This window comes from Symphalangus syndactylus, chromosome 13 (genome assembly GCF_028878055.3).
Source record: "Symphalangus syndactylus isolate Jambi chromosome 13, NHGRI_mSymSyn1-v2.1_pri, whole genome shotgun sequence".
Taxonomy (NCBI): Eukaryota; Metazoa; Chordata; class Mammalia; order Primates; family Hylobatidae; genus Symphalangus; species Symphalangus syndactylus.
In genome coordinates, this window is record NC_072435.2 from 75,688,708 (window position 1) to 75,703,906 (window position 15,199).

The following is a 15,199-nucleotide window of genomic DNA, read 5'->3' on the forward strand; positions in this document are numbered from 1 at the left end:
TTTTTTTTTTTTTCTATTCATGCTATGCTATTTTGGACCCTGTTGCCTCATTTTTCAGATTTGAGATGTGATATTAACTTTCAGTTCCCATGTAAATACTGAAGGAAGCAATGATTTTTCCATAAATGTGCTAAGAAGCAGGAAATAACACTTCAATTTGGGTATTTTATGAAAATATGTGCTTACTGCTGTTACTACGGTGCTGTTTGTGTTTCCACTAGCTCATCTTTATTAGGCATTAATGAAGCGTCAGGCATTATTTTACATACTTTAACTCACTTAATTTTAAGATCTAGTAAGTAGATAATAGTGTTTTCTTGATTTATAAATTATACAGATGAGGCATAGAAAGTTTAAAGGCTTACATATCTGTGTTTCCTCTTAATTTTTTTAAAAGCTTGAAATCAGGGAAAACTTGTTTAAGTCATCTTGAAAGAACATACTATTCAGAATATTTGTCCTAGTTTTATTATGAAATGTAAAGCTTAGATATACCACTATGTCTAGGTTTAATATTGCAATGTATTACACAGATATATAAAGAGTTTTAAGTCAAAGAAAACAAATTGGAAATATCTGTAGGTACATAATGAGATAAAAAGAATAGTGGCTCTGGTGTCTGCTAGAAAGTTGAACACAAGTTATTCTCTTTACAGCTGTGTGCTCTGAAGAGAATGTCAGTTTCCTCATCTTTAAAAGGGGACAGTAATATCCATTTTCAAGATTGTTTGGATTACATGTGAAAGTTAATGTAAACACAACACATAAATACACACAGTCAATAAATGTTGGTTTAGTACAAATATGTCTATTTTTAATCTCAGTAAATATTAATTAAATAAAAGTTTATGGGTCACCTATTGTGTGTCTGACATTATGTTTGATGCTGACAACTCAAAAATGAGTGGCTAAGTCCTTGCCCTCAGTAAATTACACAAAATATCCAAATTTTCTGTTTAAAAATTTGAACATTTTTGGAAATTTTTGCTAAAATGGTTTTCATAGTTCGTCACTTGTTTAGAGTATGCTAAACACAGCATAAATTTCTATGGTGACTTAAGGTTATGATTTGGAAATAGGCATTATTGAGTATATGTACTAAATCAATAGTTATTATTGAGTAACAACTGAGACAGGAAATGCATATTTTCTCCTATAACTTATGACTTTTGAAGGGTATTATTTCAGTTTGATTTTTATGTTTTTTATCCTTCTCTATTAGCTCTTGCTTTCATGTAGACAGCCACTCTGCTAGCTGGATTCTTAACTAAGCGCTGCAGAGAGAGGGCTAGGATCACCTTTATACTAACCAGGGCTCATGCCCTAAATTCCTTGACCTCCACAATGAGAGAAGTGTGCTTCATTAAAGGGAAATCTGGGTACTGTCAGGATCACTAGACTAGGTGCTGGCTGAAAAGCTTCTAGTGAGTAAGACTGTTATCCAAACAGAGTCTGAACACTGGAATGAGAGGCTTATATTGACATCTTATTCTACACAGCACTATGAAGTCTGGAGTGGTGACTGAAGTTGCAGTGCAAACATATTTTTACTAGAAATTAGCTTTCTCTAGAAAAGTTTAGACTTAAAAAATAGTAGCTCCTTTACAATGTAGTCCACTTAGGTTTTTTTTTTTAATGTTTAATTGCATGTAGTACCCTGTGTATTTACAAAGGTGAGGCATTGCAACCTTTATTCATCCTGATATATCTCCTTGGGGATTAAGATTTGATGTTTGAAGAAAATTTTTATTCATATATTTTGTAGCCCAGAGTCTTGGGAATTAAGAAAAATTATGTCTTAAAGTCAGGTGGGATTCGGGTAAGGTATGATTATAGACCTGGTCTCATTACTTTCCTTGGCTCTGCACTGCATTTGGTGAAGAGTAAGCTCATCCTCAGTTTGGCTTTTCTCAAGGAAGATAGAGGCTGCAGCAGGTCAAGGCATTATAGCCATCAACAGGTCATGTCATCCCAAGGAAGGGAAATTGCCTGTGTCCTAGAATTCCCAGTTCAAGTCTTGAGCTTGATAATAGTTGTCCCTATGTTGAATAAATTCATGTGCCTAGGTGACTGCTACATGCTTGCTGGTTTATGCCTGGATTACCTGGAACAGTTGCTAATGCAAGGGAGTGAAGATTACCTTTATGCCAATCAGAGCCCTCCCCTGGAATGATGTCATGCACTAGGTGATGGAGCAGTGATAGTTCCTGAAAGAAAAATATTTAATATTTTCAGGCAGAGTTTTCACAGGGAAGTGGAAGCCTGGGAGCTAGTCACCAAATGTCCATTACTGTGGAAAGTACCTTGCCAGGCCACTAGTTACTAAGTTAGAAGATGGTGGTGGTAATGGAAGAGTATAGGAACAGAATTAATGTCTTCTTTCTTAATCTTCTCTGATCTCTTCATATATCTTGACTTCTAGGCTTTTGATTTATTTCTTGTTGGGTTAAGGCAGTTAGTTCTACACTATTTTATCAAAAAATCAGAACATAATTATAAAGTTCTTTCAGTGTAAAAGTTCAAGGATACATAAACTTGGTACCTCATACAGTAAATCATTTGTTCATTTAAAATCAATTATTTAACGATTTAGTTGTGCTGTCTACACTGGTTTAAGTTTTTTTCTTCTAACTGTCATATATTCTTTCAAGGAATTTGCAATGAAGATCCGGATGATGATCTAAGGATGCAAAATGGCACAATTATTACAAATGTGGAAGATATAGGATTATTTATTGAGAGCTGGGAAATTGAGAAATTATTTGAAGTAACAATGAGAAGACCTGTTAGGAATTGTACTGAGCATGATTGCAGCCAGTGCATTGATTTATTAAATAGAAGAATTTTCATTCCATGTCATGATAAAGTAAGTTGGAAGCAACCATAAATAATACTTTCATGTTAGATATGTTGAGAGTAAAAGCCAATACGTTACTGTTCTTGCTATGATGTTCTTCTACTGAGAACAAAACCCCCAACCTTCTGTCAGTATGCTTTGGAATTCAGAATCACTTATTGTTTACAGGCTTACAAACATAAGAAGGATAATTTTATTTCTTTTCTTCATGCTTTGTTAGAATTATATCTACAGCTTTCAGAAAAAAAAAAAGTTTGTCCTATGAATAAATGTCTCCAGGAAACAGAGATCAATGACGTTTGATAACCCAGTATCAAGACCAAGGCAGTGAGGCTTTAATCAACTCCTTATGATCCTGGCTTCTTAGGCATATACTTGTAATAGAATCTGTCACTTACTCGATTTACTTGGTCTTTATTAGTCTCTAATTTTCTGAGTTTAAGTGATTAGTAGGTATTTTAAATAATCCATATTGTTTAAAAAATCCATTATTAAAGACAAAGGACAAATACAGTATTTCATGAATCATTTAACTATAATTTAGTGAGCAGCTAGTACATAGAAATCACTGTGTTAGATTCCTGTGATAGAAAATGAATAGGATGCTTTCCTTGCCCTCAAGGAGCCTAGTAGGAAGGCAAGTCTGTGAGCAGATACATTAAAATATACATTATAGAGGTACACAGGAGCCCAGGTTTGGAGGAGACTTCATGGAGTTTTAGATCTTTCTTTTCTTTTCTTTTTTTTTTTGAGACAGTCTCACTCGGTTGCCTAGGCTGGAGTATAGTGGCACGATCTCGGCTCACTGCAACCTCCGCCTCCCAGGTTCAAGTGATTCTCCTGCCTCAGCCTCCCGAGTAGCTGGGACTACAGGTGCCCGTGACCACGCCCAGCTAATATTTTTAGTACAGGCAGGATTTCACCGTGTTAGCCAGGATGGTCTCAATCTCCTGACGTTGTGATCCACCCACCTCAGCCTCCCAAAGTGCTGGGATTACAGGCGTCAGCCACTGCGCCCGGCCCAGAGTTTTAGATCTTTGAATTGTTTAAAAGTATGAGTTTGCTAGGAGAGAAGAGGGAGGGATGGAGTTCCAGGCAGAGATAACAATGCAATGGTCCCTCAGTGGGAGGTTGGTTCCAGGACCCTCACAGATATCAAAATCCTTGGATGCCCAAGTCCCTTTATAAGATACAGTATAGTATTTGCATGTAACCTACACAATTCTCCCATATATGTTAAATCATCTCTAGATTACTTATAATACCTAATGCAAGATAAATGCTATATGAATAGTTTTTACACTGTATTATTTTTTACAACTTTATTATTTTTTATTCTTGTATATATATATTTTTTACTTTCTTTTTCTGAATATTTTTGAGAGCTTCTTTGGAGGTTCTAGCAGGAGAGTGCAGCTACTCATATACCCTTGACCAAAGGCTGGTCCTCTGTCGGGGATGGTCGTCCTTTCAACCAAATGTACACCTTCAGGAGGGACGTAAATGGAGCAGTGAGGGAGGAAGGAACACTTGCTTAGCGAGCCAGATCAGCTGAATCAACCCTGGCAGTCAGTGGGATGACAGATGTCACAGCCAGATCTCTCTCACATCGGTTTTTCTGAATATTTTTCATCCGTGGTTGGTTGAATCTATGGATGTGGAAACCGGAAACCCTGCGTAAGGGGGGCTGACTGTATATGCAAGAGAAAGTTTGGTTTAAAGTCCGTGTGAGGAAAACGTTAAAAGAGTTTGGTGCAACATCTATGAAGGGAAGAGTCAGGGAAGGAAAGCAAGGGAATTGTCAAGTCAGGAAGGAGCTCACTGTGAATGACCTTTGATGCCGCCTTATGCGTTCCCCGAGGGAAAAGACAAAAGTATGAAGTCATGGGATAAAAATGGCATATCTTTGTGGAACTTCAGTTTTACATGGAGATTTGGATGAAAATAAGTTTTAAATGTTCACATTTTTAAAATGCATGCACATAAACATGAAGAAATAGCAAACACTTTAAAACTCATTCAGTGCCACTTTAGTCTGTCTTTTTAAAGCATCATGATTTTTTTAAATTGCGTTTTTAACTGGGAACTTGAAAGGTTGGTTATATCAGGAAACTTTCAGCTTGACTATTCAAGGCATAATGAAGCAACACAGGATACCATTTAGTCTGTGATAGCTTCCACTTTTCCCTTATAATCTTCCAGTATACAAAAATTAGCTGGGTGTGGTGGCACACATCTGTAATCACAGTTATTCGGGAGGCTGAGGCAGGAGAATTGCTTGAACCTGGGAGGCGGAGGCTGCAGTGAGCCGAGATCACGCCACTGCACTCCAGCCTTAATGCTTACTTAAAGTGTGTGGGTTTTGTTTATTGTAGAAATGTAAATGGGCACCAAGTTATGTTGTGTCTTATGTTGGAAAATCTAAATCAACAACCACATAAAACTATTCCTAGGGTAACATCTAAAAACCAATCATGCAGAATTTAAGAATAATTACTAGAATATGTTGCTTTATTGTTTATTTTTATAAATAACAAGTAATCTTGGCTCAAAAGGTTTCTTCAGAACTAGTTTTAGAATCATTTGGAAAGTCAGGCTTGTCCATCAAGATCCTCATTAAACCCATCACTCTCTTCACAAAGAACATCTTGCTTTTATATTTTCTTAGGCTGTTCAATGATGGGATAAATTTTTATAATTTTTTTAAGTGTTATAGTTTGAATATCTTTCAACAAAAGAAAGTTAATTTGCCATTTTATCTGCTACATAGATATAAATCAATTTAAAGAAGGTATTGGCTATATAATAGATATTATTATATTATATTATATAATATAATAATATATAATATATATTATTATATAATATATATTATATATAATTATATTATATAATAATATATAATATTTTTATATTATATATAATAATATATAATTTTATATTATATATAATACTATGTATAATATTTTTATATTATATATAATTATACATATTTTTATATTATATATTATATTATATATAATATAATATATAAATATATGTTATAATATATAATTATATATTATTTATTATATATTATCATATAATGTATATTTTATATATATGATAATATATAATTATATATTTAATTATATATTAATTTATATTATTATATAATTAATACAATATATAATATATAATATAATTAATTATATATATATATTTTTTTTGAAGAGTCTCGCTCTGTCAACCAGGCACTGATGTCATCCAGTGCAGTGGCGTGATCTTGGCTCACTGCAGCCTCCAACTCTCAGATTCAAGCAACTCACCTGCCTCAGCCTCCTGAGTAGCTGGGATTACAGGCATGTGTTACCATGCCTGGCTAATTTTTTGTATTTTTAATAGAGATGGAGTTTCACCACGTTGGCGAGGCTGGTCTCAAACTCCTGACCTCAAGTGATCCACCCGCCTTGGCCTCCCAAAGTGTTGGGATCACAGGTGTGAGCCATCACACCCGACCATCGCTATAATATTTTTATAGTCAGAGTTGAAAATATAATTTTTCATCATGGGAAGAAAAGATAAAAAGTAAAACCTAAATAATGTAAATGGATTATTTTAACAGTAATGGTAAAGAAGAACTCACAACATTGGCTTATTTTGCAGATTTTTTTTCAAGAGTGACCAATTAAAAATACTATAAAAAAATATTTTTTTTTCTGGGATTCCCCATTTGCCCAGGGGCCAGAATTACCTTCACTTCTTTCTGTTGCCTTTTCTAGAAATACCCAGAACAATACTTCCCTCTACTGCTTGGAAGCAATTATACAACTGAGATAACCAGAATTATTTATACAAAATAGCATACCTGTTTCACAGGTGAAGAAACTGAGGCATATGCATTGGCTTTTGCAAAGTGAAGTCAAAAGGAAAGTTTAGCAATGCTCTAAGACACTCTCTCCTCTATAGAATATCTATATGTAAGCATAGGCAAATGTACCTTTCTGAATGTAAATCTGAACCAATTGACTCTGTTAAACAAAGAGATCAGGCAAACTATTTTTTTATCTATTAGTTGTTAAAGGGAAGCCTTTGAAATAGATTTAGAAGAGCAGAAGTGACAAATTATCAAAGTATGTATCTATAACTACCTGGGTCCCACATCACACTGCTGATGTCAGAACTTTGTAAAAGGGACCTAGGCTGGCCTCTAACAAAATTTTTCAAGCAATTCTAATAACTGCTAAATGAGTAAAATATAATCCTGGCTCATAGGGTATTTGAAAGACAGTGGAGAAGAAAATTTGTGTGTCCGTTTTTATTGTTTATATAAAATGATTTCAATTTTATCATTTGACAAAAGTACGGAATAAATTCATATGCACTGATTGATTATATTATGGTCTTAAGTATTTTAAATTATATAAATATATGTAATAAAGTCACAATTATAAAAAAAAAAGTTTGAGAACAAGATAAAAATAATTGACTGTAGGACCTACTTAGTACTTTCAGACTCTCAAGTACTCAAAGCCTCTAGATGTGTTTCCTTGAGAAACTAAAAGAGACCCTTACAAAGCTTATGAGGATTCTATACACAGTAGCCTGTGTCTTCAGTCAACATCTTTAGCTGCATTCTGGTCATGAGGATTCAGTAATAACTCTGGCACAGTCCATACAATAGTGGAAAATGCATTTTCTTTTTACCCACATAGTTCTTGGATATTGCAAAATGGAGGTAGAGAAGACACAGTATTACCATCGTGCTGAACTTGATATTTGGCATCGAATCTCCTCAATTCACTGCAGATTTCTTACGTGGATATTAAGGGATTGAATGCAATATCAGAGTGCCCATTAATCCATGAGCTAGGCAGGGTGTATTTCTTTTTCTCTCAAAGCCTCAAGTCTTAAGACATTATTTTTATTTAAAAGACACAGAATATTAAGCACCAGAATGTAAAACTTGCATGACCTCAAAAAAATACTTTAAAGAAATTTTGAGTTTATAGTGACTTCTTTGGGCTGAACTCTAATCAACCTTGAGATAGAGTTTCCCTTTCTCTACCTTCTGCTTCTAAAAGTTACTTTGATTAAAGTCCTGTGGCAAGAAAAAAAAGAAAGTTAAGAACTAAAAAAAAAGGGAGGTTCATGACAATTTGCTCAATAGATCTGTATGAAGGTCTGAAGAAGATCGGCTAGGCAGGTATAGTAAGGTAGCTAATTAAAAGGCCTCTGAGTAGTTTTTATTTATTTGCTTGTTTTAACCTTTTATTGTGGTAATGTTTACATATTCACAAAAGTGGTGGGAACAGTATAAGAACTTTTCGGTGTCCGTCATCCAGATTAAAAAATCATTTAAAAATTGCCTCTTTTTTTCTGCCTATCTTCTTCACTCCTTCTGCCCACACTCCGCCCCTGTTGAATTATTTTAAAGCAAATCTACTTTGGGAAAATGATGATGGACTCTGCTGGTCAGTGGGAAGCAAGTGAGAATAGTGGCACGTTCAGAAAAGAAAGATGGCATTTGGGAGATATTTGGGATGTGGAATGGGCAGGATTTAAGGACCAATTAGATGTTAGTACTAAGGGAGGGTGAGCATTTGTAGATGACTTCAACTTTCTAGCTTAAACAGGGTAACATATCAAGATAAAGAAATTCTTGATGGCCTGTTGATACTCAGTCGGTTCCATCCAAGCTATCACCAAGTCATGTTGAGTCCACTTCCAAAATATATTCAATATCCATGCATTTCTTCCCACAGCTATTTGAATCCAGACAACCATCATCTCTTGCCTGGTCCAATGACAAAGCTATATAATTTGAATTTTTTTTTTAACAGAACATCAGGCAGTTTAATAGATGCTTCTCCTGACTTACATCTTTTTTTAAAAAATTATACTTTATATTCGGGGATACATATGCAGAACATGCAGGTTTGTTATAAATATACACGTGCCACGGTGGTTTGCTGCACCCAACAACCCATCAACCCGTCATCTACATTGGGTATTTCTTCTAATGCTCTCCCTCCCCTAGTCCCCCACCCCCCGACGGGGTGTGTGATGTTCCCCTCCCTGTGTCCATGTGTTCTTATTAACTCCCACTTATGGCCGGGCGCGGTGGCTCACGCTTCTAATCCCAGCACTTTGGGAGGCAGAGGCGGGCGGATCACGAGATCAGGAGATCGAGACCACGGTGAAACCCCTCTCTACTAAAAATACAAAAAGTAGCTGGGCGTGGTGGCGGGCACCTGTAGTCCCAGCTACTGGGAGAGGCTGAGGCAGGAGAATGGCGTGAACCCGGGAGGCGGAGCTAGCAGTGAGCCGAGATCGCGCCACTGCACTCCAGCCTGGGTGACAGAGCAAGACTCCGTCTCAAAAAAAAAAAAAAAAAAAAAATAACTCCCACTTATGAGTGAGAACATACGGGGTTTGGTTTTCTGTTCCTGTGTTAGTTTGCTGAGAATGATGGTTTCCAGCTTCATCCATGTCTCTGCCAAGACATGAACTCATCCTTTTCTATGGCTGCATAGTATTCCATGGTGTATATGTGCCACGTTTTCTTTATGCAGGCTATTATTGATGGGCATTTGGATTGGTTCTAAGTCTTTGCTATTATGAACAGTGCTGCAATAAACATACGTAGAATGATTTATAATCCTTTGGGTAGATACCCAGTAATGGGATTGCTGGGTCAAAGGGTATTTCTGGTTCTAGATCCTTGAGGAATTGCCACACTGTCTTCCATAATGGTGGAACTAATTTACACTCCCACCAGCAGTGTAAACATGTTCCTCTTTCTCCACATCCTCTCCAGCATCTGTTGTTTCCTGACTTTTTAATGATTGCCATTCTAACTGGTGTGAGATGGTATCTCACTGTGGTTTTGGTTTGCATTTCTCTAATGACCAGTGATGCTGAACTTTTTTTTCATATGTTTTTTGGCCGCATAAATGTCTTTTTTTGAGAAATGTCTGTTCCTATCCTTCACCCACTTTTTGATGGGTTTTTTTTTTCTTGTAAATTTGTTGAAATTCTTTGTAGAGTCTGGATATTAGCCCTTTGTCAGATGGATAGATTGCAAAATTTTTCTCCCATTCTATAGGTTGCCTATTCACTCTGATAATAGTTTCTTTTGCTGTGCAGAAGCTGTTTAGTTTAATTAGATCTCATTTGTCAACTTTGGCTTTTGTTGCCGTTGTTTTTGGTGTTTTAGTCATGAAGTCTTTGCCCATGACTGTCCTGAATGATATTGCCTAGGTTTTCCTCTAGGGTTTTTATGGTTTTAGGTCTTAGATTTAAGTCTTTAATCTATCTTGAGTTAATTTTTATATAAGGTTTAAGGAGGGGATCCAGTTTCAGTTTTCTGCATATGGCTAGCCAGTTTTCCCAGCACCGTTTATTAAATAGGGAATCATTTCCCCATTGCTTGTTTTTGTCAGGTTTGTGAAAGATCAGATGGTTGTAGATGTGTGGTGTTATTTCTGAGGCCTCTGTTCTGTTCCATTGGTCTATATGTCTGTTTTGGTACCGGTACCGTGCTGTTTTGGTTACTGTAGTCTTCTACCACTGAGCTTCATCCTTGTTTGCAAATCTCTACAAAGCAGGCAGAATAATATCTTAAAATTATAAACAGAATGTGTGATTTCTCTACCTAAAATCCTTCACTGTATTTCACTTAGAGTACATTCCAAAGTTCTTACCAGGGCTGTCAGTGTCCTCTATAATCCGGCCCACCTACTTCTCCAGCCACGTCTTGTGCTACGCTCTTCTTGTTTGATAAGCTCCAAGCATTGTTGCCTCCCCTCAGCTCTCTTAATATTCCAGGAGTTTTTCTGCCAAAAGGCTCTTCTTCTTGCTGTTTCCCCAGCTGGAATACTTTTTTCTTTCAATCCTTTTTAGCATGGTGGCTTCTCTTCATCTTACTGAAAGGCTTTGTTTTTGTAGTTGTTGAGATCCACAAGCAGAGAACAGGTCTGTTTTATTTATCTTTATTCTTATGCATAGTACAGTGCCTGATAAGTAGTTAGGTACCCAATGAATGATAAAAGTGTTCATCAGTTAATAAGTAAGCAGAGGATACAGAAGAATCAGCTTTTGTGGGCTAAGTAGAGAAGGGATACTTTTTTTTTTTTTTTTTTTTTGGACAGATTAAGTCATGTGCATCATCAGAGTAAAAACAGAGCAGAAACTCTGGAGTGTAATTCAGGAGCTCAGAGGAGATAAGTTGAGGCCAGAGATCAGGTTGGAAGAGTTATTAGTATATGGATTTTTAAAATAATGATAATTTATGATGTGTCAGGTTTTTTTCTGTACATTTTTCATATATTAGCTCATTTAATTTTCACAGCAATCTTAAGTAGTAGTAGTTGTTACTATTAACTCTATTTCACATATGAAGAAACCAAGACAAAGAAGGTTTAAATGCCCCAAATGGTGATAGAAACCATGGGAATGGATGAGCTTGGGGAGTGCATTTTCAGTGACAGAACATGACCATTGAGGATGGGATCTAGTAAAACAGAATGAGAGGCAGGTAGAAGAAACAATTACCAAGTAGACAGAAAGGCAATGGAGTGCGGTACCTTTGAAGTTCAAGGAGAGAACATTTTAAGCAAGTGGACGTGCTAATGGCAATATAGGCTTCTGAGAGATCAGGGAGGGTTTAGAATATCAGTTTCATTGCATTTGATTAAAAGAAGGCTATTAATGACTAAAGCAAGTATTCTGTGCAAAGTAAGGTGGTTGGAAACTGAGAGGATTTCACAAAGGACATTGAAAAGAAAGTCAAATCTTAGGGCTTTTTTCTGCATCTTTAAAAATATTTGATTTTATTTTTATATTGACAGATAAAATTGTATGTGTTTACTGTGTACAACGTGATGTTTTGAAGTGTATATACATTGTGGAATGGTGAAATCTAGCTAATCAACAAATGCATTACCTCATGTGATTATCACTTGTGTGATGATAACACTTTACATCCACTCTCAGCATTTTTCAATAATATAATATATTATTATAGTCAACATGTTATACAATAGATCTCTTGGACTTCTGCCCATCTAACTGAAATTCTGTACCCTTTAACAACATCTTCCCAATCACTTCAGTCCCTGGTAACCATAATTCCTTGCTTGATTCTAAAGATCAACTTTTTTAGTTTTCACGTGTGAGTGAGATCATGTGGTATTTGTCTTCCTGTGCCTGGCTTATTTCACTTAACATCATGTTTTCTGGGTTCATTCATGTTGTCACAAATTACACAATTTCATTCTTTTTAAAGGATAAATAATATTCCATTGTGTATATTTACCAAATTTTCTTTCTTCATTCATCCATTGGCAGACCTGTAGGTTGATTCTGTATTTTGGCTATTGTGAATAATGCTGCAGTAAACATGTATGTTCAGGCATCTCTGTGACATACTGATTTCATTTCCTTTGGATATGTACCTAGTAGTAGGGTAGCTCAATTATATAATATTACTACCTTTAATTTTTTGAGAAACCTCCATATTGTTTTCCACAGTGGCTGTACTAATTTACATTCCCACCAACAGTGTGCAAGGGTTATCTTTTCCCTACATCCTCGCCAATGATTGTTGTTTTTTGTCTTTTTGATAATACCCATTCTAACAAGTGTGAGGAAATAGCACATTGTGGTTTTAATTTGTACTTTTCTGATGATTAATGATAATAAACATTTTTCATGTACTTGTTGGACATTTGCACATCTTTTTTTGAGAAGTGTCTATTCAATTCCTTTGACCATTTTTAAATTGGGTTATTTGTTTTCTTGTTATTGAGTTGTTTGAGTTCCTGATGTATTTTGGATATTAGCCCATTATTAGATGTATAGTTTGCAAATATTTTCTCCCATTCTATAGGTCGTCTCTTTACTACGTTGATTGTTTCCTTTGCTGTGCAGAAACTTTTATTTTGATGCAATCCCATGTGTCTATTTTTTCTTTTGTTTTCTGTACTTTGGGGTTCATATGCAGAAAATTATTGCTCAGACCGGTGTCCTAGAGCTTTTCCTCTGTTTTTGTCTAGTGGTTTTGTAGTTTCAGGTCCTACAGTTAAGTCTTATAGTCTCTTTTGAGTTGATTTTTTGTATATGATGTGAATTAAGGATCTAATGTCATTCGACTGCTAGTGGATATTCAGTTTTCCCAGCACTATTTATTGGAGATACTTTTCTTTCCCCATTGTGTACTCTTGGCATCTTTGTCAAAAATCAGTTGGCTGGCTGTAAATGTGTGGATTTATTTCTGGGTTGTTCTGTGTCCCATTGGCCTATATGTCTGTTTTCTTGCCATTGTGTTTTTTGTTGTTGTTGTCGTTGTTGTTGTTTTGTTTGTTTGTTTGTGTTTGAGATGCAGTCTCACTCTGTCACCAGGCTGGAGCACAGTGGTGTGATCTCGGCTCACTGCAACCTCTGCCTCCCGGGTTCAAGCGATTCTCCTGCCTCAGCCTCTGGAGTAGCTGGGATTACAGGCGCGTGCCACCACACCTGGCTAACGTTTGTATTTTTAGTAGAGATGGAGTTTCACCATGTTGGCCAGGATGGTGTCAATCTCTTGACCTCATGATCTGCCCGCCTAAGCCTCCCAAGCCATTGGTTTTTATAGATACAGACCCTGAAGAAAAATAGATGGACTATGAAAAAATACTATTTTTATCAGATACTTTGGCCTGTATCAGAATTTGGCATCTGAATTTAAATACTTAGTATGTGCCTGTTGAATAATGAGTTAGGAGAAAAATGGAATAAATATTGTCACATGCTACATTACTTATATTTCAGGTATCTCTAGATCAAAATGGAACATATTTTATAGGAAAAAAATGAGTAATTAAATTGAGGTGTGCCAAATTTTTATAAATTATGTAACTAATATTGAATATTAATAAAAGTTTTGAGAAGCATTTGTAACTTTATTTAATAAGCAATGCTGTATACCATTAGAGAATGCTTTGTGAGCTTCCAATTTAATCTATAATTTTTCAAACTCTTATTCAGTATATAGAAAAGGCAGTTGTAGCCCACAGTGGATATTAGAAATAAATTTTTGCTTGGCTCCACATACTCTGTTTTCTTTTCCATCTTTATAAGAAAGATTTGTGTAGATTAGTGCAGATGGTATTTGTCTTATTTAAATGTGTTTAGAGTGATGTTTAATATTAAGAATTTTTGAAAATGTAAAGTCTATGATGAAGTATAATGAATATTAACTTGCTACTCTTTGATTCTTCAAATAATCTTAGTCTAGCTTAGGGCTTTCAGAGAAATAAAACAATGTAACTTATTTCAAGGCAAAATGTTTCTCTAGGTTTCACCGGAAGACTTTTGTGAAAAGATGTGGATCAATTATACCTATTTTTGGAACTATGAATGTGATGCACTTTCTGCATATGTGGCTCTGTGCAACAAGTTTGATATCTGTATTCAGTGGAGAACACCTGATTACTGCTGTAAGTAACTGTTAACTGAATAATATTTTTCAATCATAAATAAATTTCACTTTTGCAATCACTTCTTTCCTTCTTTTTCTTTTTTATCATGAACTAATTTAGTAAGCATAAAATGCACAGAAGAAGCTATGACAAACACAGGTTACATCACTTGATATCAGAAATAAAACATTCACACATGAAGCTCCCCGTGTGCCTTCTCCAGCCCTTCCCTCTCTCTTTTCCCTGAGAGGTAATCACTATTCAAGAGGGGCACTGCTGATTCATCGGGAATGTGTGTCATCTCCAATTTCACTGGACACTGTCAAGTTGTTCTCCACTGAGATTGTACCAATTTATAACCCCACCATCTGAGCATTTAATTTTTAATAGTATGACTTTTTACAATCATTGACAGTCCACAAGGATTTTCTAAAACATCATTTATAAACTGCTCAGCAATAGTAATTTCTTTTGACAGTGAAGGATCAAACCTAAATATACAGCATTTTTCTTTTTTATCATTTGGTTGAGTTATATACTAAAAGTGTATTTCGGTTATAATTCTGAGTAGACTGTTATCTCTTACTGCACAGAGCAATAATTTCATAATAGTTGATTGTATATTTATGCCAACCAGACTTGGGCTGCCTGTTGGTGATATTTATTTGTTATACATCTGATAAGCGTTTCCTACCATAACAGCTAATCCTAGCAGACCCTTAGAAAATGTTTAAAAATTCCAAAAAATGCAAAAAACAAACACATTGATGCCTTTGTTTCTGATTTATGGTTACAGAGTAAATGAAAAATGGACTTTGAAGAGACTGAAATTTGCAAAATATATTTTCTAAAAGAAATCTGACATTTCTTTCTTTTACTAGAATTTAAATAGGTTACTTTT

At 35.4% G+C, this 15,199-nt stretch overlaps 1 protein-coding gene across 1 annotated transcript in view; it reads left to right on the top strand.

Annotated features, from left to right (window-relative positions):
• Positions 1 to 15,199, top strand: part of OTOGL (otogelin like) — a 167,138-nt gene that overhangs the window by 127,247 nt on the left and 24,692 nt on the right. Inside the window, exons 45-46 of the mRNA XM_055236519.2 lie at positions 2,652 to 2,866; positions 14,175 to 14,316. Coding sequence (XP_055092494.1) covers positions 2,652 to 2,866; positions 14,175 to 14,316 — 357 coding nt within the window. The remainder of the gene's footprint in view (positions 1 to 2,651; positions 2,867 to 14,174; positions 14,317 to 15,199) is intronic.